General features: G+C 36.4%; 1 protein-coding gene across 14 annotated transcripts in view; it reads right to left on the reverse strand.

Annotated features, from left to right (window-relative positions):
- EMB1967 (Forkhead-associated (FHA) domain-containing protein) overlaps positions 1–25,009 on the reverse strand; it is a 47,179-nt gene that overhangs the window by 7,215 nt on the left and 14,955 nt on the right. For 7 of the 14 annotated variants that reach the window (XM_010251761.3, XM_088893329.1, XM_010251760.3 and 4 more), the window contains 2 exons: positions 23,544–23,692; positions 9,522–9,608 (listed from right to left, as the gene is read on the reverse strand). In XM_010251761.3, coding sequence (XP_010250063.1) covers positions 9,522–9,608; positions 23,544–23,692 — 236 coding nt within the window. The other 7 variants (XR_016079541.1, XM_010251764.3, XR_016079539.1 and 4 more) reach the window with 6 other exon arrangements.

Genomic DNA, 25,009 nt, shown 5'->3' on the forward strand with positions numbered 1-25,009 from the left:
AGAGAGACATGGCAATTGATGACTGCAACCAATTGGGAGCTTCTGAACCCAGCCAAGGTATTGTTCATCCTACTACTTCCACTAGTTCTGATTCAGATCTCCGTCTCCCTATTGCCTTGCAGAAACTTGTCTGTTCTACTCTTCATCCTATAAATAAATTTGTGTCATATTCTCAATTGTCTCTTGCCTATCATACTTTTATTTCAGCCTTGTCCTCTATATCTACTCCTTCCAGGTACTCAAAGGTTTTTGTTGATTCACAATGAAGGGAAGTTATAATAAGGACATGAGAGCCTTATTGAAGGAAATACTTGGGAACTAGTGGATCTACCAGATGGAAAAAGCACTATGGGAAGAAGTGGATCTATACAATAAAACACAAGGCTGATGGCTCCATTGAGTGATTCAAAGCTACATTGGTCACAAAGCGGTTCACTCAAAAGGAAGGTGTGGACTACAAGAGGCATTTGCTACAATGGCTAGGCTTAATAACATATGGATATTACTCTCCTTAGTAGCAAATTTTTTGTGGGAGCTACATCAGTTGGATGTTAAGAACACCTTTTTGAATGGAGAACTGCAGGATAAGGATCAAAGTTTTGATACGATACGCCCCGTATCAGGCATATCATATTGTATCTTTGGGGTCCTGATACACCTATTTACAGGTGTTTCAAGAACCCTCTTTTTTTAATAAAAAATATTATTAAAAACCTCCCCAAAAACCATTTTTGAAAAAAAAACTAAAAAAAAAGATATTGTTGTTTTCAGGCAAGAGATATCAAAGGAGAGGAGGAGAGGAAAAGAGAAGAGAGACAAAAACTGGATTCAAACTTGTAGCTGGTGGCACCAACTATTAGCTTATATATTAAGGCGACCCAACTAATAATAAAAAGAAAAGAAATTACAAGAGTGCCCCTGCGGCACTAAAGAACATAAAAACATAAATAAAAAGCCTACGAGAAGAGGCTAATTGATTCCAACACTCCTCAAGTTGGGACATAGATATCAATCATGCCCAACTTGTGTAATAAATCATTGTGCTGCAGATGATATAATCCCTTGGTAAAGATGTCTGCAAGTTGATATGTGGAACTGACATATGGAGTGCAAACTTCCCCATTTATAATTTTCTCCCCAATAAAATGCTTGTCAACCTCAATATGTTTAATTCTATCATGAAGCACTGGGTTGGCAGCAATGTTGATAGCAACTTTGTTATTACAATACAAGGATATGGGGCCATCAATAGGAAACCCCAACTCATTCAACAAGTTCTTTATCCACATAACTTCAGCCACTCCATGGGACATTGCTCTATATTCAGCTTCAGCACTAGACCTCGCCACAACATTTTGTTTCTTGCTTCTCCACGTGATTAAGTTTCCTCCCACAAAGTTGCAATACCCACTAGTAGACTTTGTCATCAATTGATCCGGCTCAATCAGCATCTGTATACACCTCAACCTTCAAGTGACCATTCTTTTGGAAAAGTAAACCAGCCCCTGGGAACTTCTTCAGGTACCTGAGAATTCTATCAGCTGCCTCTAAGTGAGTAGTCTTAGGAGCATGCATGAATTGGCTAAGAACACCTACAACATAAGCAATGCCTGGCCATGTCATAGACAAATATAATAATCTGCCAACAAGTCTCTAGAATTGTTTCACATCCTTGATAATCTGTGGTTTGGATCAATGGGGGAATCAGCAGGCTTGACTCCAAGTTTTCCTGTATCCTATAATAAATCTAGGGTGTATTTTCTTTGCAAAATGAAGATCTCCTTTTTTGAACGGGCCACTTCAATTCCAAGAAAATACTTTAAGGAACCTAGATCCTTCACCTCAAATTGAGTGGCTAGGAACTCCTTTAATCTTTGAATTTCCACCTTCCAGTCGCCTGTGATCACTATGTCATCAACATACACTATCAAGGCTGCAATTTTTCCTTCTCCTTTTTCACAAATAGTGTATGATCAATCTAACATTGTTTATAACCAATCTACTGTACAACTAGGTGAAACTTGCTGAACCAAGCTCTCGGTGATTGTTTTAGTCTGTACAAACCAGGAGGTTGCACCATGTACACTTCTTCTTCAAGATCACTATTCAAGAAAGCATTTTTAATATCTAGTGATGGAGATCCCAATTAAGGTTAGCAACAAGAGAAAAAAGAACTCTGATAGAATTCATCTTAGCAACCAGAGCAAATGTCTTTGCATAGTGTACTCCATACACCTGAGTAAACCCTTTCGCCACCAACCAAGCTGTGTACCTTTCCACTGTACATCAGCCTTGTGCTTTACTGTAAAAACCCACTTGCATCCTACTGGTTCCTTTCCCACAGGGAGACCCACTAATTCCCATGTACCATTTTTATGTAAGGCATCAATCGCTTCTTTCATTGCATCTGTCCATTCAGGTACTAAAAGAGCTTCTGCCACATTTTTGGAGATAGGGATACTATCAATGGAAGAGAGAAAAGCACGAAAGGAGGATGAGATATTCTCATGAGATAAAGTGGGAGATAGGATGTCTGGTGGTATAGGACCTAACTCCCTTCCTTTGTGCAATTGGGATGTCAAGGTCATTGGCAGAAGAAGAATCAATAGCAATAGGTTAGGAATGTCAATTGGAATAATAGTACCTGGTGGAATGTGATCTGTCCCCAATGAATCTGACGATGGTGGTGGTATAGTTTCAAGTTGCTCCACAACTTTTGAACCTAGTTGGCCCTTGCGGTGACAGAGAAAGACACGGAATGAAGGAGGGTCAAGTAGGGGAGGTAGTACTTGAAATTGTTTTTCCTCCACCCTATTCTCCCCCTGAGGAGAAACAGGGAAGAAGGGATCATCCTCAAAGAAAGATACATCCATAGAAACATAGTATTTCCGAGAGATGGGATCGAAACAACGGTAACCCTTTTGAGAAGAAGGATAGCCCACGAATGGGAATAGAAAAGAGGGGAGCTTTGGGGAAAAGGAGCTGATGAGGGCCCTTGTACCCTAACACCCGAGATGGCATACAGTTGATGACATATGTAGCACATAACACAACATCCAACCAAAAACATTTTGGAACACTCATATGGATGAGTAGCTCACGAGTTTTGGCACAAGAGCTACGATGAATAGACCCACATGAAGCAAAAAACTCCGCGAGATCATTGTGGAAGTATTCTTTAGCATTGTCAAATAGGAAAATTTGGATCTCTATCTAAAATTTGGGTGAATATCATGTGTTGGAAATCTTTCACAATCTTTGGTACTTCACCCTTGGGCCGCATGGGGTACACCCATGTATATTTGGAATAGTCATCAATAAAAGTAATGGAATATTTATAGCCAAGCTCAGATGGTAAAGTAATGGGACCCCAAATATCAAAATAAACAATATAGAAAGGAAAATCGGATTTATTATTTCTTGAAGAAAAATGATTTCTACAATGTTTGCTCAACTAACAAATTTGACATTTGAACTCAGACACTAACATTGATTTAAATAAATTTGGAAGTAAGACCTTTAATGACTCAAATGATAAATGACCCAAATGACTATGCCATAAGTAAACTTGACTCATACTAGACTAACTCGTAGACTCGATGACCGCAAGATTAGATTTGTTCTCCAGCATGTAGAAACCATCCATCATATGACCTCTACCAATCATCTTCCCTGAGTCCAAATCCTGTAGAACACAAGAAGAAGGGAAAAAGGTCACTGAACAGTTTAAAGAATTTGTAATGCTACTGACAGAAAACAAATTTATAGGTAATTTCAGAACATGTAATACATTAGAAAGGGCAAATCCAAAAGGAAGGGTTATGGTTCCTTGACCAACTATGGTGGAAAAAGAACCATCAGCTAATCTCACTTTGTCCCTACCAGATAAAAGTTGATAGAATTGGAAACAATTTGACTTACCCGTCATATGGTTTGAGGCTCCAGAGTCAATTACCCAAGGGGAATCAAATGAATGGGAAGACACATGGAAGGCTATGGAAACATTACCATTACCTTAAGTAGATGCAAAAGAAGTCGAGGCAGGAGAAGTAGAATCCATCTGGCGGATTGCTCTCCCATACAGATCCAAGTGGTCACGAAAAGAATTAATGATATCTTCCCGGGGATTGGCAACGGATGGGCAGTCCTGTTGAATAGCAGTAGATGACTAAGACTCCTGAGAGGCCAAGTTTGCTATATTAAACTTTTTTTGACTCTGCTGTCCCGACTTCTTATTCTGATTTGATTTCTTACTCAACTCCTGGGCCCACTTGACTTTCCATGGAGGTCCCAACAAGTATCTCGAGTATGCTTGGCCTTCTGGCAGTGAGTACACCATAACTTATCTTTATCATCCACTCTCTTCTGGAAGTCACCCTTCTTAAAGGAATTATTGCCTCCTACACCCATACTCCCTTTAGCCACTAAGGCAATCTGCTCCCCCTCGGAGCTATTCATCACACTTGGGCCTGCTCTCTTCGGATTGAACTAGAGCATACACTTATTGTATTGAAGGAAGATCTTTACTTCCTAATATCTGAACTCTGAGGGACTCATATACAGGGTTCAACCCCAAGAGGAAGGCAAAACCCCGTTGTTGGGAAACTAGAGACTTGTAGGCCTTAGCATTAGTGTCATACTTCCAGTCAATGTTCTGATAGTGATCTAGTTCTTTCCAAATTGAGGTCAAATTTGAATAATAGGATGAGAGGGTCCTCTCCCCCCCTGCTTACAAGTAAATGAGGCATCTTGCAACTAGTATATTTTGGCATAATGACGTTGTTTTGAATAGGTAGATTTTGCCTGCTCCCAAATCTCAACAACTATTTCAGCCCACATGAAGGTCTTCCTAACTGGAGGCAACATAGAAAGTAACAGCCATGACATCATCATGTTGTTTTCCTTATCCCACCTATCATGCTCCACCCCCTGAGACTTTGGTTCTTTTGTTTTACCATTAATATAGCCTACCTTCCCCCTGGCTGTTATGTATAATTTGATTCCCCTTGACCATTCTAGGTAGTTAAGACCATCAAAAGGTATCATGGCCATGGGGAAACTCATGTCAAAACCCCCACTCACTCCACTTTTATTGGAGGACCCACTAGACAGGATAGAATCCTCAGATGGCATGTTAAAGGATAGTTCTGTTAAAAAAACAATCACAGTTCAGCCACAATTTATTAAAACTTCAGTTCAGCCAAGTTCAGCCACTGTTCAATTTCAGTTCATCCAGTTCAGACCCCAGTTCAGTCACAGTTCAATCGCCAATTCAGTTCAGACACAGTTCAGTCCCCGGTTCAGCCACGGTTCAGTTCAGTTAAGTCTTAGTCAGGTATAATTTTTTTTGGAAATCACACATCTACTGGAAAATTTTCCAAGAATTAGTCAACCACTGTTTTATAGTTACAGGTCATTTTGACCTATATCACCCAGCTAATTGGGCACAGAAATGGATCACACAATCCACAAGAAAAAACTCACAGCACTTACAGGTCATTCAGACCTCCATAACCCCCTTACCTGGGTACAGAAAAAGGAACACACGATCCACAGAAAACAGGTGAAAGAACCTTCACAGCATCAAACTTCCCTCTCTTTAATTTGTTTCTTGGCACACGACCAAGAGAGAAGGGAAGAAAGGGCATAGAAAACTTCAGATCAGTCCAATGCACTTCCTTGACAGGTTCGATCCACAGCAAGAAGAATCTGAGAAAAAAACTGAGAGAAGAGAGAGATCTCGCGGCTCCTAATCTCAGAAGACCCGCTCTGATACCATGTTTTCAGACGAGAGATATCAGAGGAGAGGAGGAGAGAAAGGAGGAAGAGAGAAGAGAGACAAAACTGGATTCAAACTTGTAGTTGGCGGCACCAGCTATTAGCTTATACATTGGGGCGACCCAACTAATAATAAAAAGAAAAGAAATAACAAGAGTGCCCCTGTAGCACTAAAGAACAGAAAAACATAAATAAAAAGCCTAAGAGAAGAGGCCAACTGATTCCAACAGATATAAACGCACATGCTTTTTATGGTTTAAAATGTCCCTAATTTCCCTAATATTTCCACGACATATTTCCATTTCCATGGGTAACGACACGAAAATTTAATGGAATCGACATTTCCCCAATGAACACTACCAACACTATGTGGTGTACAAGAGATAGTTTCCACGACATACTTCCATTTCCACTTCCATGGTTAGCAACATGAAATTTACTGGAATTGACATATTTCCCATTGAACACTACCAATACTATGGGGAGTACAAGAGATTGTATTATAACATAATTTGGTGACGCCTAGGCGACAACGCGCCCTTTGAGGCTCGCCTCGCCTAATCGCCTAGCAGTTTTCTACTTCCTACTATAAAATACTATTTTATTCATTCTTTTTTGAGATTATAATTATAAAATAGACATTATTAAACTAAAATAATCATTTTGTGTGTTTATATATTAATTTCTTTTTATTATTTTCTTATATATTAGGGTTTAATCAACACAAACATTGCTAAATGTTGTATTGAACCCTCAAAGACTTAAAAACCCGAACCAATAAGGCAGAACTTAAAATTTATCTAATCAGCACATTTTCCTCTTCCATATATTCTTCTTCTTCTTCTTCTTCTTCTTCTTCTTCTTCTTCTTCTACCAATACTTTTTATTTTCTTCTTTTCCTATAACAAAAATAAGGGTTCAGCCCCTATATTTTTTGAATTTTATTTTCCTTCTTCCTTTTCTTCTCATGAATATGTTGATTTTCTATACTTTAATATGAAATTTATACTTTTCTTATGAAAATCATGAATAATTATTAAAGAAATATGGTTATGGTACCTAGGGAACTACCCTAGGATCCATGTTTTTAACATAAAAAATCCATTGCCTAGGCGACTAGGCGACAAGGCACCTCCCAGTCGCCTAGCCTCGCCTTGGCGCCTTGAAAACTATGGTGACAATATTGTAGGTATGTGAAGTAGCAAGTTATTGTCCACCTAACTTATATGATTACCACTTTGAGCTAACTCATTATTCGTTTCAAATATGAAGTTAAATATTAGTTTTTTGTTTGTGTAATAGATTATTTGGTTAATCTATTAGAACCATTTGCATTTTCTATGAGTTTAAATTTTGCTTTAACTCATTCTATCATGAAGATCTAAATCTTAAGGTTTATAGGGCAACTTTAGAACATATTCTTTTGTCTATAACCTTAGGTTCTTAGCTTTGTTTAATGATTTAGAATAAGATAATAATTTAAAAAGGTGTGCCTATGCTTCTTTTATCATTTCATAAAATACCATTCTATATTTTGCACATTTTATAATGTTTCCACCATATCTATAATTTTTACAATATTTCTGTATAATATTTCTGACAATTCTGACATGTTTCTTATATTTGGATGACTAAGATTTCCACTGGCATCGACATTCCAAGCCTTTTTTAGTACCGATACGCCTCTGCTGATACACATGGGTATATACTTTGAACCTTGCTGCAGGAGGAAGTATACATGGATCCTCCCCTAAGGTATGACATGAAAGAAAGTGTAAATTGAAAAGGGCCTTGTATGGGCTTAAACAATCTCCAAGGGCCTAGTTTGAGAGATTGTGCAAGGTAATGAAGACTAAAACATACAAGCAAAGTAGTGTCGATCACACATTGTTCCCTAAAAGAACTGAAGGAAGCCTAACAACACTAATTATATATGTTATTGACATGGTAGTCACTAGTAACTATCCAATAGAGGTTCAGAGGTTGAAATCCTTCTTAGCCACATAATTTAAAATTAAAGATTTGGGACCTCTATGATATTTTTGAGAATAGAGGTAGCAAGATCCAGTGAAGGGATATATATTTGTCAAGGGAAATATGCATTGGATCTCTTGAAGGAGACAAGGGAGTAGGGACTAAACTTGCTAAAACAAAGACTTGTTGGTAAGCTGCTCCACCTCTCTCTCACCAAACCTAACATTGTAGAGAGATATATTGTATTTGGGTTTTTGGAGGTTATAGGTTTTTTTTTTTTATAAGTAAAGAGTCATATTCCATTAATTCAAAGATCAGTTACACGAGAATCCCCTTAGAGAGGCGCGAGGTGCTGCCTCTCCATACAGAAAACACAGAAAACACAAAAAATACATAAAAAAAACATGTTTGTAATGTTGATAAATTTTGGGGACTTGCATGTATTAATGGGAGGAAGAGGGACCTGCATGAAATTCTGATATAATTTGGCCTTTTGCTTATCTAAACCATTGGTTGTGTGGGATTAGAGTTGAGTAAGAGTGGATATTTTGTTGTGCATCTGTAGAGAGGTCAGCCATGTACCTCTTGTTCTCATAGTAGAGATTTTCCCTCTCTTTCCGTGGATGTAGGCTACTGAGCCAAACCACGTTAAATCTTGGTGTTTTCTCTATTTCTTCTTATATTTTTCTTGATTTGCTGTTCTGCTTTATGTTAATTGACAAACATAGCATATTCAGTTCATGAGGTCAGCTAGTTTATGCATGCACCTCGAGTTTCACACATGAAAGTGGTAGAAATGATTTTGAGATACCTCAAGACATGCCTGGGAAAAGGATTATTATTCAAGAAACATGATAGAATTGAGGTAGAGACTTATACTGATACTAATTGGGTTGGATCTCGTGGAGATAGGACTACATTTGGAAATTGTACCTTTGTAGGTGGTAATCTTTTACTTGGAGAAGTAAGAAACAAATTGTTGTAGCTAGATCGAGTGATAAAGCTGAATGCAAAGCCATGACACATGGGGTTGCTGAGTTATTCTAGCTTCACATTCTTCTAAATAAATTGGGGATAAATATGAATGGACCTCTAAAGCTCTACTTCTTCTATGCAGCTATTAACATTGCAAATAATCCAATTCAGCATGATAAAAACTAAACATATTGAAACCGATACACTTTGTGAGAGAAAGGATTGCTTCCGAACACCTCTGTATTCGTTACATGCTTACCACAAAACAACTAGCTGATGTGTTCACCAAAGGCCTTACCAAATCACAACTTGTGGAGCTTCTATGCAAGTTGGCAATATGCTTAGCTCGAGGGGGAAGTCTTGTGAGACATAAAGAGGTAGGCTTGGGCTTTCAGTTCTCTGTTATGTTTTTTTTCCCTTTTTGTTAAGTGTATGGGCCTGGACTTATTATGTATTTCTTATCTCTACTTACTGCCACCTAAGCAGGGGCGATTTTGTTTCTTTATGTAATATTCAAACTCACTTATAAATAACATTCCTAGGCTGGGCAGAAGGGATTGCCACCCATTCTTTTTATTCTTCCTTTTCTTCTTCTCTTCACTAACCTAGGGCTGAATACCTTCAGGATGAACCCCAACCAGAAGTATTATTTGTAGATTGGATTGCTAAAGGAAAAGAAAAAATATATAGAAAAGGTGAGCAATAAAAACTTGAATTTTATATTTCTAAAACAATAGTATCCATCCGATTGAGCAAAAGAAAAAAAAAATAGAGGATTTCAAAGAAAATTGCACCTGACGCCGAGAAATTTTATTAGCACGCCCCTCTCTTCCAAGGTCAATGTCAACATTAATATCATCTGTTGCTCTTCCAAGTAAAACCTACATGACTAGAGCATTCATTCAGTAGAACCATTCAAGTTGGAAAGATCAATTATCCTTGTCAACTAAGAACCTGGAAATCATGTAAGCTTAAACATTGACATGATTGCAAATAACATTCACAGCAACATTAGGCATTATACATCTAAATTTGCTTAGCACTGAATTTGTACCAGTCATTAATTTACATTGAATTAAAACTTCAGAAAATACAAATTCCAAAAACTAGAACTTCGATAATGTTTAGGATATTAGGTACGTCACCCTTGAGAACGATGGTACACAGCTAGGTTCAACCATCGTATCTTTAGTTACTCAAACAATTTGGGTTCAGGTACAGAAGCAATGGTAAGCTAAATAGCCTATAAAACATTTGAAAACTGAATTTACCCAAAGAAACAATTCTTTTCTCCAATTCATGGCACTCAAAGTAAGCATGGATAGAGATTACAGCTTATCAAGTAGTTGTAAACCTAGGAAGACCATACTCTAATATCAATTAAAGAATCATTTTTAATGTTGAACTATTGATTGAAATGAAACTTCTACAGTGAAAGTTCACAGCACAAGGCAAAATTGTAAAATTAGCCCAAGGGCCAAGTGGCCCATACAACACGTTTGAATTGTCCCCACAGTCTGTTTCCCCAGAAAAAGGCTATGAGACGAGGCATTGATGCATACACCTCGAGGCAAGGAGGAACCAAAACACCTAGTATCATATACGTTACCAGCAGGCTGGGAGGCTACCACCTCAATTTATATGAGGTGTACAGCTCACCACCTCAAATTGGTGAGGTATTGCTCTTGAAAAAATGAAAATTTAAAATATATTATTAAAATACCTCCTCAAAATTCAAGAAAATTTGATTATTTAGTTAGCTATAAATAAAGCAAAACAATTTGAACTCAAAAATCACTCTTTTAACCCTAAAAATCTCCCTTTAGTTTTTTCTTACTAAATGCACATTTGAATTACATTTCCATTATATTTCTTAATGTACCACATGTGAGAATGGCATCTCTATTCACATTTTTTTATAAGTAAATTATAATTTTATTAAAGAGGCATCAATAAACATGAAACAATACATGCAACCAAGGTTTAAAATTTCGATATGATACACCCGATACGGGCCGTATCGTATCGAATCTTTGAAAAACAGATATGGGATACGCATGGAAATCGGATGTCTCGTCTTTTTTTCATGCGACTCGGACTCATCGAACCGTATCGGGGGCTACCAGGGGTGTATCGGGGCGTAACGGTAGTGTATCGACGAAAAAGATATGGCCAAAAACTGAAAAAAAAATAAAGGGGAAAAGCAAGGTTGTTTTCCCTAAAATAAGCCATTTTTCACCCCCAAATGACTCTAAAACTCCAAACCTCATTCCTAGAGTGCTAGATTTACAAAAATTTGCAAGAAACAGGTGTGAATTGATTTTTTTTTTTTGAAATTTTTTCAAATTTTGAAAAAATATGGCAAAAATAGGTAAGTTTTTTCAAATTTTTATAATATCTTGTGATTTATTTTTTTCTTGAATGTTTAAATTTATGTTGATCTACATTTCTTACATTCAAAATCATAATTTTTTGTGTTATTAATAAATTTATGGAAATTTCATGAAGATATTTGGGGAAAATATAAATTAATAAAAAATTTGAAAATGTAATTTTTCTCTATCTATAAAGACTAAATATGTTTTAGATCTATGGATTTATCTATCATATCCATAGAGCAATTGATATTTCTTCTTTAGTATTTTTTTATTTTTTTATTTTTAGAATTAAAAAATAAATAATAATTAATTACATTTTATCATTTGATCACACCAACTGAATATATTATAACTCTATGGATGATCTAACATATCCACAGACCAATTGAAATTTCTTATTTAATAAATATTTTTTTATTTTTTATTTTTAGAATTAAAAAATAAATAAATAAATAATTAAATTTTATCATTTGATCACAATGACTGAATATATTATAATTCTATGGATGATCTATTATATCCACAAAGCAATTGGAATTTCTTCTTTAATAACTATTTTTTGAATATATTATATAATGTTTATTTATTTTTTATAATTTTTAGAAATAAATAATAAATAATTATTAATTCTATTTTCACTTAGAAGTTGTGCCAATGCATGTTCTATGGTTGGAAAGGAGAGTTGGGTTTTTCCCATCCCATAAAACATTAAAACTTAAGAATTATAATTTATAAATTATAGTTAAGCATAGGATTTTTAATGAAATTATAATTAACTACAATATATTTCTTCATAAAACCATTAAAATATATTAATTTAATGTATATATACCTCATTGAGACCTTATATTTAGTGTTATTGATGTATTTTTATGATTTATTAAAGTATTTATAGTGTTTCTAAGTGTATCTTAGTTTTTCTCTGATACACGTGTATCCAATGGAGAGATGCAAGGTGCTTGCATGCAACCCATGGAGAGATGCAAGGTGCACCCCCCAAGGCCCCAAGACAAAAGCAAAGTCTAAATTTACAACCAAGACCAATACAGAAAATCCCTTTCTTTGATAAAAACAAAAAAGCAAGAGATTAATAAGTTAAGGGAACATCAACAGAACTACAGAAGAAAGTCAATGAGAAATAAACTCTCTTATCCATGGTTTTCAAAATCGGATCGGACCGGACGGTCGGACCGGCTCAAAAACCGTTGATTTTGGTCAACAAACTGCTAACCCGGGCGGTTAACCGTTCAAACTGTTTTGACCGTTTTTTATTTTTTTAAACTTTTTTACTTTTTTTGTCAGAACGGTTCGAACGGTCAGTCCATTCGACCCGGTAACCAAACCCCTGACCAGTTCAGTCCCCGGGTCGGTTTTAAAAACCATGCTCTTATCTCTCCTCAACTTTTCCTTTCTTTTAGTTACAATTGAGCCCAACATACTTGGTCCCTCCCCATCCCTTGTTTGGCTAATGAATCTGCCAGAGAGCACTTTCTCTTGACCCATTGAAATTTCACCTCCATGTCTTTCACCAACCATCTAAATTTCTTCTTCTCATTGTTGTAGCTCCACATCTTTTCCTCCTCATCCTGTAACCAAACCATAATCAGTTTGAAATCTCCTTCAATTATATTCAAATTCCTTGCACTTTGTACTCCTTTCAACATAGCCAAAACTTCAGCCCTTAGAGAATCTCCCATTCCTATTGGCCCTGAGTATAGAGCAATTATTTTACCCTCATCATCTCTAAGTACTCCTCCAAATCCTAACAAACTTGGGTTCCCTAAACTGTTTCCATCAAAATTAAGTTTAATGAAACCTCTTTCAGGTGGGGTCCAAGAAGGAATGCTAGTAATCTTTTTGGAGGATGACTCTACCACTTCCTGCCAATTTCTAAGAATATCATCTGTTTAAACAAGTGAGGAAGTTTCCAAGGATTTCAGCCACTGTACATTTCTCATCAAAATGCTTTCTATTAATTTCCTTTTCCAAAAAGATTATTGAGTTCCTTCCTTCCCATATTATTCAAATTATTGCTGCCCTTGTGCACCTCCACATAATTCTTCCCCTTCTTCTATGCCAAGCAAATGTTGGAAGGAGCAAAGAGGCTTGGCACATCAGCAGGAATCTCTACCTGCACCCGAACAAAGAGAAGAACCATTCCCAGATATACACAATAAAAGGATAGGTGATCGATAAGTGGTAGAAAGTCTCACCATTAGCTTTACATAGGACACACCAATGAAGGGATAAGTACCACTAAAGTCTCTTCTTTTGGAGAAGGTCACAAGTATTAATTCTCCCATGCACAACTTTCCAACAAAAAGCTCCGAACCTAGGAGGAACAAACTTGCACCATACCTCCTTAATAGGAAAAGATTAAAGAGAGCTAGTGAGAGGAAGAGTTAAGGCTGGTAAAAAGAGGCATAGGAGAAGGAGCCAGAGGGTGAAGGGGTCCAAATTCGCCTATCCGACTTAGAGGGGTCAAGATAGATCTCCTCAAGGAAATGTAAAAGAGTAATAACAGCAGGAAGTTTAGAGTCCCTTATATCCCTATCAAACTCAAGAATCCCTATTAACCACTTGCTTAGATAAAGTATCCTCCATCCCATTATCTGATCTTATAACCTACTAACTTCATGGTGCCTGTTAGCCATTTAAACCTCTTCATTTCCTCCCTAAAGCCCAAATAACAGACTCCAGCTTTCCTAACCATCACACTACTAACATGGAATCACCTTCCATAATCAATTTCTCCATATTCAAATATTTTGCAATCTGAACTCTCTGAATAACAAAAAGGAATTCAGCTCTAATGGAATCTCCCACACCAACTGATCCTGAGAACAAAGCAATAACATTACCACTCTCATCCCTAAAATGTCCCCCTAAGGCCCCAAATTTCCATGGATGCTCCCATCAAAATTGAGCTTCATGTAACCTTTAGAAGGAGGTAACTACACCAAATTAACCGACTCATTTTTAGATGAGCTTTGTGCCACCTCACCCCAATTTCTCCAAATATCATCAAAGGAGAACAGTTAGAAAATGTCCAATGTTCTAACCCAATGTATCATCCTTGTCATAGCACACTCCACTTCCCATATTCTTTTCTTCTCAAGAATTTTTTTTAATAAATGAATAGATTTTCTTGACCAGAAATTAAAGCAGTTACAAGCTCCCCTTGGGGGGCACGAGATGCAGCCACACCCTTGAGCCCAAAAACAACTGAAAGTTGTACTGAAAAATTAAGTATTACAACTCAGGTACAAACAGAAACTCCCTAACAGCCCCTTGTTTAGCCAAAACATCAGCCATAGCATTGGATGACCTGCTCACCCATTGTATTCTAATTGTCATATCCCTTATTAGCCACTTAACTTTCCTTAGTAAGTCCCTGTATTTCCAAATAGCAGAATCTCGACCCTGTAACCACCCTACCACCACCTTAAAGTCTCCTTCAATACAGTCTGTTGACACCCAGTTGGCTTGCAATCTGAATTCCTTGTTCCACAGCTAGTAGTTCAGCTCTAGTAGAGTCTCCTAATCCCACTGGGCCTGAGAAAAAGAGATGATAAATTGCCAGCCTCATTCCTCAAAACCCCACCCACACCTGAGTGCCCTGGACTTCCTTGACTGCTTCAATCAAAGTTCAATTTTATGAACCCATCACTGGTGGAGACCAATCTGAAATACTTCTATTGCTTCTTGTGGAGCTATTAGCCACTGCCAACCAGTTCCTCTATAGATCATCAAATGTATAAGAGTGGCATGAGAGAAGGGTTCTCAACCAATGTATTGCCCTTGTCAAAATGCACTCCTTTAATTCAGAGAGACTTCTTTCTTTCTCATGGAAGATTCTGCTGTTCTTTCTTCCCAAATTGTCCAAAAGATGACTGCTCTAATACTCTTCCACATAATTTTCCCCCTCTTTGTGGGCCAAACAAATAGAGCCGGATAAAAAAATAAGCTTATTTCTGCTGGTAGGTTCCACCTAAACCCAAACGAAGAGAAAATCCAACTCCAAATAGCTGCAACCAAAGGACAAGATAGAAACAAGTGAGAGCAAGTATCCCCACTAGCTTTGCACAAAAAGCACCAGTTAGGGGATAGACACATGAAAGGTCTTCTCTTTTGCAGGTTGTCCAAAGTGTTAATCTTTCCATGAAACACTTCCCAACAAAAAAAATAGCAATTTTGGGTGGGACCTCTTTGAAAAAGGAGGCACAAGAAAAGGTACCTTTTGGGCTGGGTAACCAAAGCCTACTATCAGGCTTGGAAGGGTCCAAACAAACACTATCAAGAAGAAGCAAAAGATCAGAAGCACAAGAGGCCTCATCATCCCTCAACCCCCACCTAAAGCCGAAATCCCAAGTCAATGACAAAGGAACATGGTTTCAAATGTCGCCAAATGTCGCTAATGTCGCCCGACATATGTTGATGTCGAGGCTCACCGACATGAAAGTGGATGGTATCGACATTTCCTATATTTCGGAAATGTCGACCAAATCGGTCCAAATAACCAAAACAAATACAGTTTTTCCTATTGTCGACAAGATGTCGACTAATGTACATTAAAAATATAATATATTAATATAATATAGTATATTAATATAGATTATTCCATTAATAATTTCTATTTAATATTTCAAATAAAATATTTATAAAAAGAATTAACAAAATATAAAATCGAAAGAATAAATTAATTACTTTAAAATATAAAACATAAAATATTTTTCAAGTACTAAAATATTAACTAGTTAGTATTTTTTAAAATATTTATTAAAATCAGAAAATGTTTATTAAATTTTATAATAAACCATATTCTACATTTAATATAAAAAATCAGAATAAATTTAATAAATTTTATACTAAATCATAATTTATTATAAATTTAGTATTAAAAATCTTAATAAATTCATTAAGTTTTATAAGAAATCAGAATTTATCATAATCTTAATACTACAAAAAGGAGGATCACTTTATTAAATTTATAATAAAACATAATGTATTATAACTTTAATATTTAAAAAATCAGAATAAATGTATTTCTATTTACTAGTGTGAAATAAATTTATTAGAATTTATAATAAACCAGAATTAAAAATAAGAAAAGAAAATATCACATAACCTTGTAAAAACATCAAAATGCATAATAAATCAGTAAATCGTCATTTACTAATTTGTTATTGATCATAGTTTCTTAGCTTTATATAATGGTTGGGAATAAGATAATAGTCTAGAAATATGTATTAATGCTTCTTTTATCATTTTATAAAATATCTTTGCATATTTCCACATATTTCATAATATTTCCACAATGTCTCTAATTTTTACAATATTCCCCCTTGACATTTCCGACATTTCTGACATATGTCCTATATTTTGGTAAGAGACATTTCCATCGACATTGACATTTTAAACCTTGCAAAGAAAGAGTAGGTGAGAAGGGTAAGTTGGAAACAACCTCTTTCCTAATCAAAGAAATGGAGTAAAGAGATGGGAAGAGATCCTTTAGAGACTGATTACCCACCCAAATGGCCTCCCAAAAGAGTACAGAGTCACCAGTACAAACGTCATACCTAACAAAGTTGAGAAAAATGAGGAAGGATACTATGAATAGCTTTCACTATGAATAGCTTTCCAGGATGTTGCCATAGTATCCCGATGAGAGACGCTAGCATCCCAGCCATTTTCCAAGCTTCCATGAATACTTGCAATTACCTCATGCCACAACTTGTCTCTTTCTAAAGGCCATCTCCATAACCACTTCCCTAACAACGCAAAGTTCCTACTCCGCAAATTCCCTAAACCCAAACCACCTTCTTCCTTACTCCAACACACTATTTCCCAGCTGACTAGATGGCCCTTTTTTCCTTCCCTTGTAAAAATTCCTTCATAAGTTTCTCTAGCTTTAGCCTCTCTAGAGGGAATTCTGAAGACCAATAGGTAGTAAACAGGTTCTGTGATTAATTAATGAAATGTTGTTATTGATAAAAAAAAGGTAGTAAACAGGTAGATTGGCTAAGGTGGCTTTGATCAAGGTGACCCTACTCCCTATGGAAATGTAGTTCTTTTTCCATGATGCCAGTCTCTTTTCAAACTTTTCAACCATTGGATCCCAATTCCCAAAACCTACTCTCCCTTCGGTTGGCTCCTAAGGGAAGACATAAGTACTTCAGTGGCCAAGAGGAAACGGAACAACCTAGGCAATCCGCAATAGATTCGATAACCCCAATATCCAAATTGAGACCCACCACGCAACTCTTGTCCAGATTAATCTTCAAATTAGAAATGTTTTGGAAATAGCCAATTAAATCTTTGAGGTTTCTCATCTTCAGTCGGTCGCTTCCTTTACAAAAATTATGATATCATCTGCAAACTGTAAGTGGGTCACTGATACACCATTTTTGCCTATCCTCCAATCACTTATCACCTCTATCCTATCAGCTTTTGTAATCAACCTACTGAAGACATTAGCCACGAGTGTGAATAAAAAGGGGAAGAGTGGATTGCCTTGTTTAAGGCTTCTACAAGCTAGAAAAAAATCCTTAACTACCTCGTTAACTAAAACCAAGTAGTGACAAGAACTTAAGCATCAACATATCCACTTGCACCATCTATCTCCAAAACCACAATTGTGGAGCACCTCAAGAAGGAAACCCCAATCCACCATATCATAGGCCTTTTCAATATCCAATTTGCATACAAACCGTTGACGGCCAAACCTCCTCATTTCCTCTACACATTCATTGGCTATTAAAATTTGGTCACTTATTTGTTCACCCTGCACAAAGGCCCCTTGAGCTTGGCTAACTAGAGAGGGGATGACTTCTCTAATTCTTAGGGAAGGGACTTTAGCCAGAATTTTGTAAATACTAGTCACTAAGCTAATAGATCTGAAATCCCTAGGTTGGCAAGCCCCTACTTTTTTAGGAATTAGGGCTAAAAAGGTTGCATTAACTCCACGGATGATTATATGCTTGTCCTCAAACTCTCTAAAAACCTTCACGAGATCATCTTTAATTACATCCTAACAGTCTTGACAAAAAGTCATGGTGAAACCATCCGGGCCTGGGGCTTTTGATCTATCCATTAAGTAAACTGCATGTTTTATTTCCTCTTCTTCAAAATTCCCTTCTAACCGACATAGGTTATCTTGAGTCAACCATGGCCAGTCAACACCTTCCATCCTCAACCTATCACTCAAAGGTTTTCTGAAAATTGACTTAAAATGCTCCACAAAGGTCCTGGCTATTTCATCCTGAGAGAGGATTTCCTGCCCATTGATCTCTAATTTAGTCACCAAGTTTTTCTCAAGAAAATTCTCGCATTCCTTTCTTCACAAATAGCCCACATCACTACTGCCCTTGTGCATCTCCACATATTTCTTCCCCTTCTCTTGGGCCACGAGAATGTGGATAAATCAAATAGCCTATTCAATTCTGTTGGCAAGTTACACCCACATCCAAACAAAGAGAAACCACTCCCAAATGCCTACAACAAATTGACAAGAGATCAGTAGGTGGTAACAACTCTCTCCATTGGATTTACAGATGATGCACCAAATCGGGGAAATGCAAAGAAAAGGTTTTCTTTCTTGCAAATTATACATTGTGTTTACTTTCCCATTAAGACATCCCAACAAAAGGCCAATCTTAGGGGGGATAGGCCAACACCAATAGAAAAGACCTCTGGGCTTAGGTATCTACACATGCCTGTTGGATCTAGAGGTGTCCAAACAAACTTTGTTCAGGGTTTGCAAGAGAGATGTGACTGAAGCAAACTGCAAACTCACCATCCTTCAACCCCCTTCTAAAACCAAAATCCCAATTAAGGTTCAAGGGGAGCAAGGGGGAGAAAGGAATTTCAACATTGGTTCCTTTTATACAAAGACATGGAGTATACAGGGGGATAAAGAACCAAACAAAAGAAATTTTCAGTGGCTTCACCAGCAACCTGAGGAGATGACTAATGCTGCAATGGGGAGGTTGAGTTCTTGGGTTGTGGCTGCCAGGGAGTACCCCCAACAGCCTAGTTGTAATGTCCTGCATTCTGTTTCTGTGTGGTGTTTGTGATTTTTAGTTGTTTTGGGGTGTGGTTCAGTTGATTGAAATCCCCTTTTGTAGGTGGCTGATTTTTTTTTTCTAATAAAATTACCTTACTTTTTCCAAAACATATCCGTTCACATATTCACCCATGACACATGAGAGCAATGTTTTTAAAAGGCATGGGAGGCAAAGCCTGGAGGATTACAAACTAAAAAATAAAACTTCAAATACGTGTGATTAACATTAAAAAAGCATCATGAAAGTAAATAAAAAAATTGATATGAAATAAAAATATTCTATACTTAAATGCACAAGATATTACAAAATAAATTGTAATAATTTAGATAGAGATTGGTTATAAACATAAAACGAATGCAAAATAAAAATTCAAAAGCATAGTATTCATATGAAAATGAATATATATGTAATTTGTATTAAAAGGAACACACACACACACACTTACTTAGAGGCTTACACCTCATGCTGCCTCAATTTGAATTGAGGCACAAGGCACACCAGGTGCATGCCTTCAAATACACCTCGGCTATGTGCCTAGGGACGCCTTTTAAATCACTACAGAAGGGGTTGGAAATTCATTGAGAGTGGAAATATTAGCTGTACTACAAGGGTTAAAATTTGCTTCCAAACTGGAGAGGACATGGATGGTATTTCTCCCAGATTGGAAGAGGTGATTTCTTACAATTAAAGGGGATAAAAGGGCAAGGGATGGACCAAAGAGGACATGAGTAGAAGTAGTAAGAAATGATTTAAGCACCAATAATTTAACAATGGATATTAAACAGAATGGACTGGCAAAATAGGATTCATTTAGCCAAACCCATATGGTTGGGGTAAAGCTTGGATGATGATGATGATGATCACTCGGTCCCTAGGTAACATAAAAAGGCATCGTGGGCATGAGCCTATATCAAAATCCCTGCATGGAAAACCAAGCATCATTATCATTTTGACAAAATGCTCCTTTTTTTTTCTTTTATCAATTGGGTATTAATCAGGAGAATGCCCCATTTATCAAATATGGAATGCCTAAATCACCAACCCATGTTTTAATTATTTTTGGGTATTTAAGAATTTGAAAGGACTTTACAGTAGAGTAGGAAACTGTTTTCAAGTTAAATTCTGTTATTCCTATGAATATTATCAATTATGGATACAGTGACCTCAACACTAACTCAAAGTGTTTTTTTTTAATAAAATGGGATTTTCTCTGTTGTTGTCCATGTTTTAATGTTTGTATGGAGGATTTCCTATATCATTCGACCTTATGAGTTGGACATGAAAATCCTTGGTAATTGGTAACACTTCTATCTTGGTTGATGGAGAGGCTCATCTTACAACTTATCCACAATATAGTATTTAAGGCATACTTCAAGCATGTCTAGGCACACAAGTGAAGCACATTTTAAGGCATGTGCCTTGCTTCGACCTAGGCATAGCCCCTTTCAGAAAATGCACACCTGGATTGCCTTGTGCCTTGTGCCTTGTCCCAAGCACGTCTCTTTTACAAGTTTTCATTTTTATTACTTTTTATACATTCTTACGTATTTTACACCTTTGTAATGGACTATTAACTTCTAAATTACCTTTCATTGGAGCTTGTGCACTAGTAATGGTCTCATCATCATCATCCATACCTTATCCCAACTATATGTGGTTGGCTACATGAATCCTGCTTTGCCAAACCGTTCTATTGAAAAGCATACCCAGTGCTAAATTACTAGTGCTTAAATAAATTATCAAAAAAAATTACTAGTGCTTAAATAATTTCTTATGACTTCTACCCATGTCCTTTTTGGTCTACCCCTAGCTCTTCTAGCCCCTTCCACTTGTAACAAATCATTTCTTCTAACTGGAGCTGTTGGTGGTCTTCTATGCACGTGACCAAACCATCTAAGTCTACTCTCTCTCATTTTATCACCTATTGGAGCTATTCCTAGGTTCCTAAGGATGACTTCATTCCTTATCCTATCCTTCTAGTTTTTCCACCCATCCATCTGAGCATCCACATTTCTGCCACACTCATTTTCTGGACATGTTTCTTGACTGTCTGACACTTTGCTCCATACAACATACCTGGCCTTACAAGTGCTTATAGAATCTTCCTTTTAATCTAAGTGGTATTTGCCTATCACACAAAAATCTAGATGCACCCACCCATTTTGCCCAACCTGCTCTAATTCTTTGGGTGACATCCTCCTCAATCTCTCCCTTGTTATGAATTATTGAACAAAGGTATTGAAAAATGGTCACCTTGAGTTATCTCTTGATCTCCAATCCTAAGTGTATTCTGATTTACACTCCTATTATTACTAAATTTACATATCATATACTTTGTGTTAGTTCTACTTATTTAAAAACCTTTTATTTCTAGGCATTTGTCTATAAGCTTAATTTGCATTTAATCCTTCATTAGCTTCATCAATTAAAATAATGTCATCCGCAAACAACATGCACCATGGAACTTATTCCTGAATATGTTTAGTCAATTCATCTATGATGAGTGCAAATAGATAAGGGCTAAGTGCTGAATCTTGGTGAAGACCCATCATAACTGTAAAATCCGCAGTCTCTCCCACTAGTGTTCCAACATTGGTTGTTGCCCCCTCATACATGTCCTTGATTAGGTCTATATACCTATTTTGAACCTTTTTCTTTTCCAAGACCCACCATATTATCTCTCTAAGAATTCTATCATAAGCCTTTTCTAGATCAATATGAAGATCTTTCTTCTTCTATCTAAACTTTTCTATCAATCGCCTCAAAAGAAATATAGCTTCTATGGTTGACCTCACTGCCATAAAGCCAAATTGGTTCTAATACACTTGCCAATCTTGCCTCAAGTCATAATTTTTGTTCAATTATTCTCTCCCAAAGTTTCATAGTGTGGCTCATGAGTTTAATCCCCTGATAGTTATTACAACTTTGCATATCACCATTGTTCTTAAATATCTTAGTTGCCAACAGCAAGCCTACCTCTCCTATACCTTTCCACACTTCTATTGGAATCTCATCAGGTCCTAACACTTTTCTCTTCTTCATCTTATTTAGTGCTTCTTTTACTTCAATAAGTCTAACTCTACGAAGGTATGTATTATTTTTAACACTATTAGGATTGCTAGCTTCTCCATTAAAGCACACTCTCCCTATTGTTCATTTAATAATTTCTCAAAATAGTTTTTCCATCTTTGTTAGTTTATACATTCCTTTTTCTCCCTCTTTGCACTAGTAATGGTCTACTAACATTTAAAAGGAAAAAAAAATTAATAACTGAATCCCAAGTTGTTGCATATAGGATCTCATAAGTTTTCACAAAAGAAACAACAACAAAACAATGGATCTTTGATGCATAACCCTAAAATAGAATTACCTGTGATCAAAATCATAAAACCAACCCTCTTATATATAATGGATAGAAATTTGGGTTGGTGGCATTGCCTCCAAACACCTCATATGGGGACTCCCCTCAAAGGGGCTTGAAGAGGTATCAATGTAAAGGCTCCAACCTCCTAGGAATAGGAACACAAGACATCTGACACCACACTATCCACTTTAAATGACACAACTAGGAGTTCCACACATTTGAATTATTGAGTGCTTAAAGCACTTTGATACTGTCCTCAATTCCACACTTGTTTGCTTTAACTTTCGCTAAATTTATTGCAAGTTGAAGGGGCTAGAAGGGGTAGTGGTCGACCAAAAAGGACATGGATCAAAGTAGTAAGAATTAAGAAACGATTTAAGCACTGATAATTTAACAATGGATATGGCCTTAAACAGAACAAAATGGTGAAACAGGATTCATGTAGCTGCCATACAGTGATACAGTTAGGATAAGGCTTGGATGATGATGATGTAATGCTTATGTATTTTGATTTGAGCTTATAAGCTTTTTAAATCATCTCATTTTTTTAAATCAGGTCACCATAATTGTATGTATTAATGTTTTTTTATTTACTCTTTAATTAAAAAAAAAAAAGATGTGTCTTGCTTTTTATGGCCTTGTACCTTGGATGGTCTTCTTACTACACCATGCCTTCTAAACTAAGTATTGATTCTTGTCTCAGTAGGATAATGATGTAATTTTGGTATCACAATAAGTAATTCATCCATATGTCTGTATAACAAACAAATTTGTTTGAGACTATATACAGAACCAAGCTACAATCTGAAAATTATCAAAATTTAAAGGAAAAAAATAAAACATAAAGACAACAAAATGAACCCTTCTTAAATGCTAAGATTTACAAGGTAGAAGAAGAATGTAATAATATCAGAACAGTGTAGTTGAAGAACAGTCAAACAACTTTAAATAACATAGTACTTTAGCAAATAAGGGAACTTCTGTGAAAATCAAATATGGGATAAGTACCTCAGGTTTCCTGATATAATGCTTTAAATGGCGGCCATACAAAACAGCAAATGCTCCATGGGAGATAATATCTCTTTCCATGTAGGACTGGAAACCCAGTTCCAGCCTTATGATTGCTCTCTTAGCATCCTCACACTGATATCTAGAGACTGGAATTGACAGGGAACAGAACCAATTTTAAATTACTTACTAGATTATACTATGACAAAATATACATGTGATACCTATGTCACCAAACAAGCAATCTAATGTGACAGGGTGGATAAAATAAATTGTTATATTTTCAGGAGCCTTTATTCTTGATGATGACTGAGAATACTATTTGACCATAAATATATGAATATTAAAGTGACAATCATGCTAGCCAAGTCCATCAATAAAATTGAACATGTAGAAAAAATTGACCAACTTAAGAGTTGGTCATCAAGCATTGAGCACCAAGATTTGGCTAGACTAAATGAAACCAAATACATATAGGTTTGAGTATATAACCAAGACAAAATACTTGCATCAAACTAAAAACCCCCACCATCCATAATAAGAACATTGTATGTGACTCATACTCAATTGACCTGAATCCTTGCCCTGTTCAATACAGAATGTGATAAACTGATAGCTAGGAGGAAAGAACCATTGTAAATGCAACATGACATTACAATACCTAAAAAAGGAGTTCAGAATGGTGTGCTCTGATACACTGGCAGATTTAGATTGAGTTTGTACTTGTAGAGAAAGAATGAGGAGATTTAGAAGAGTAGACAAAGAGAAGGAGAGTTCTCTTTTGCAGTCATTACTTTCATAGTATATATAAGATGATTCATAATTACATAAATGCCTTTGATTGGTACAAGCATTGCAGCCTCAAAACTCAAGCCCAACCCATGCAAAAACTCGGGTTGGGTCGGGCCGGGCTCAGGTTGGACCCACCCAAGTTGCACCCCTACCCCTTGGCGCCACCATTTATGACTTTATCCCCCAAATCTTACTATTAGTCCATCAAAAGCAAGTATTAAGTCATTATGAATTTCATCCCTCATTGCTTTACAGCGGGCAAGAGAAATGAATCTCACTAATTTAGTAATAGAAGGTGACTCTAAGGTTGTAACTGGGTGGCTAAAAAATAGTGAGGATGCAGTATGGGGGAGGAATTACAGGAATGAACTTAAACAGATTGATTGGCTGACAAGGAGCATGAATATAAAGACACAATGGGTACATAGATCTGCAAATGGGTCGGCTGATGCTTTAGCTAAGCAAGGGGTTAATGGAAATCAATTGTTTTTGGCTTTTTAGTAATTTGTATGATTATGCTGTGGTAGGGTAGTAATCGTTACCCTACCCAAGGAATGATTGTAATGCTTTGCAATACTTCTGATAGATCTTAATAAAATGTTTCAGTTACTTGTCAAAAAATAAAAAGGAAAAAAGAAAACTCATCCTGGCATATGAAACGCTTATTTGCAGTG

Source organism: Nelumbo nucifera, chromosome 8 (assembly GCF_055504915.1).
Source record: "Nelumbo nucifera cultivar China Antique chromosome 8, China Antique-T2T, whole genome shotgun sequence".
In the NCBI taxonomy this organism is placed as follows: Eukaryota; Viridiplantae; Streptophyta; class Magnoliopsida; order Proteales; family Nelumbonaceae; genus Nelumbo; species Nelumbo nucifera.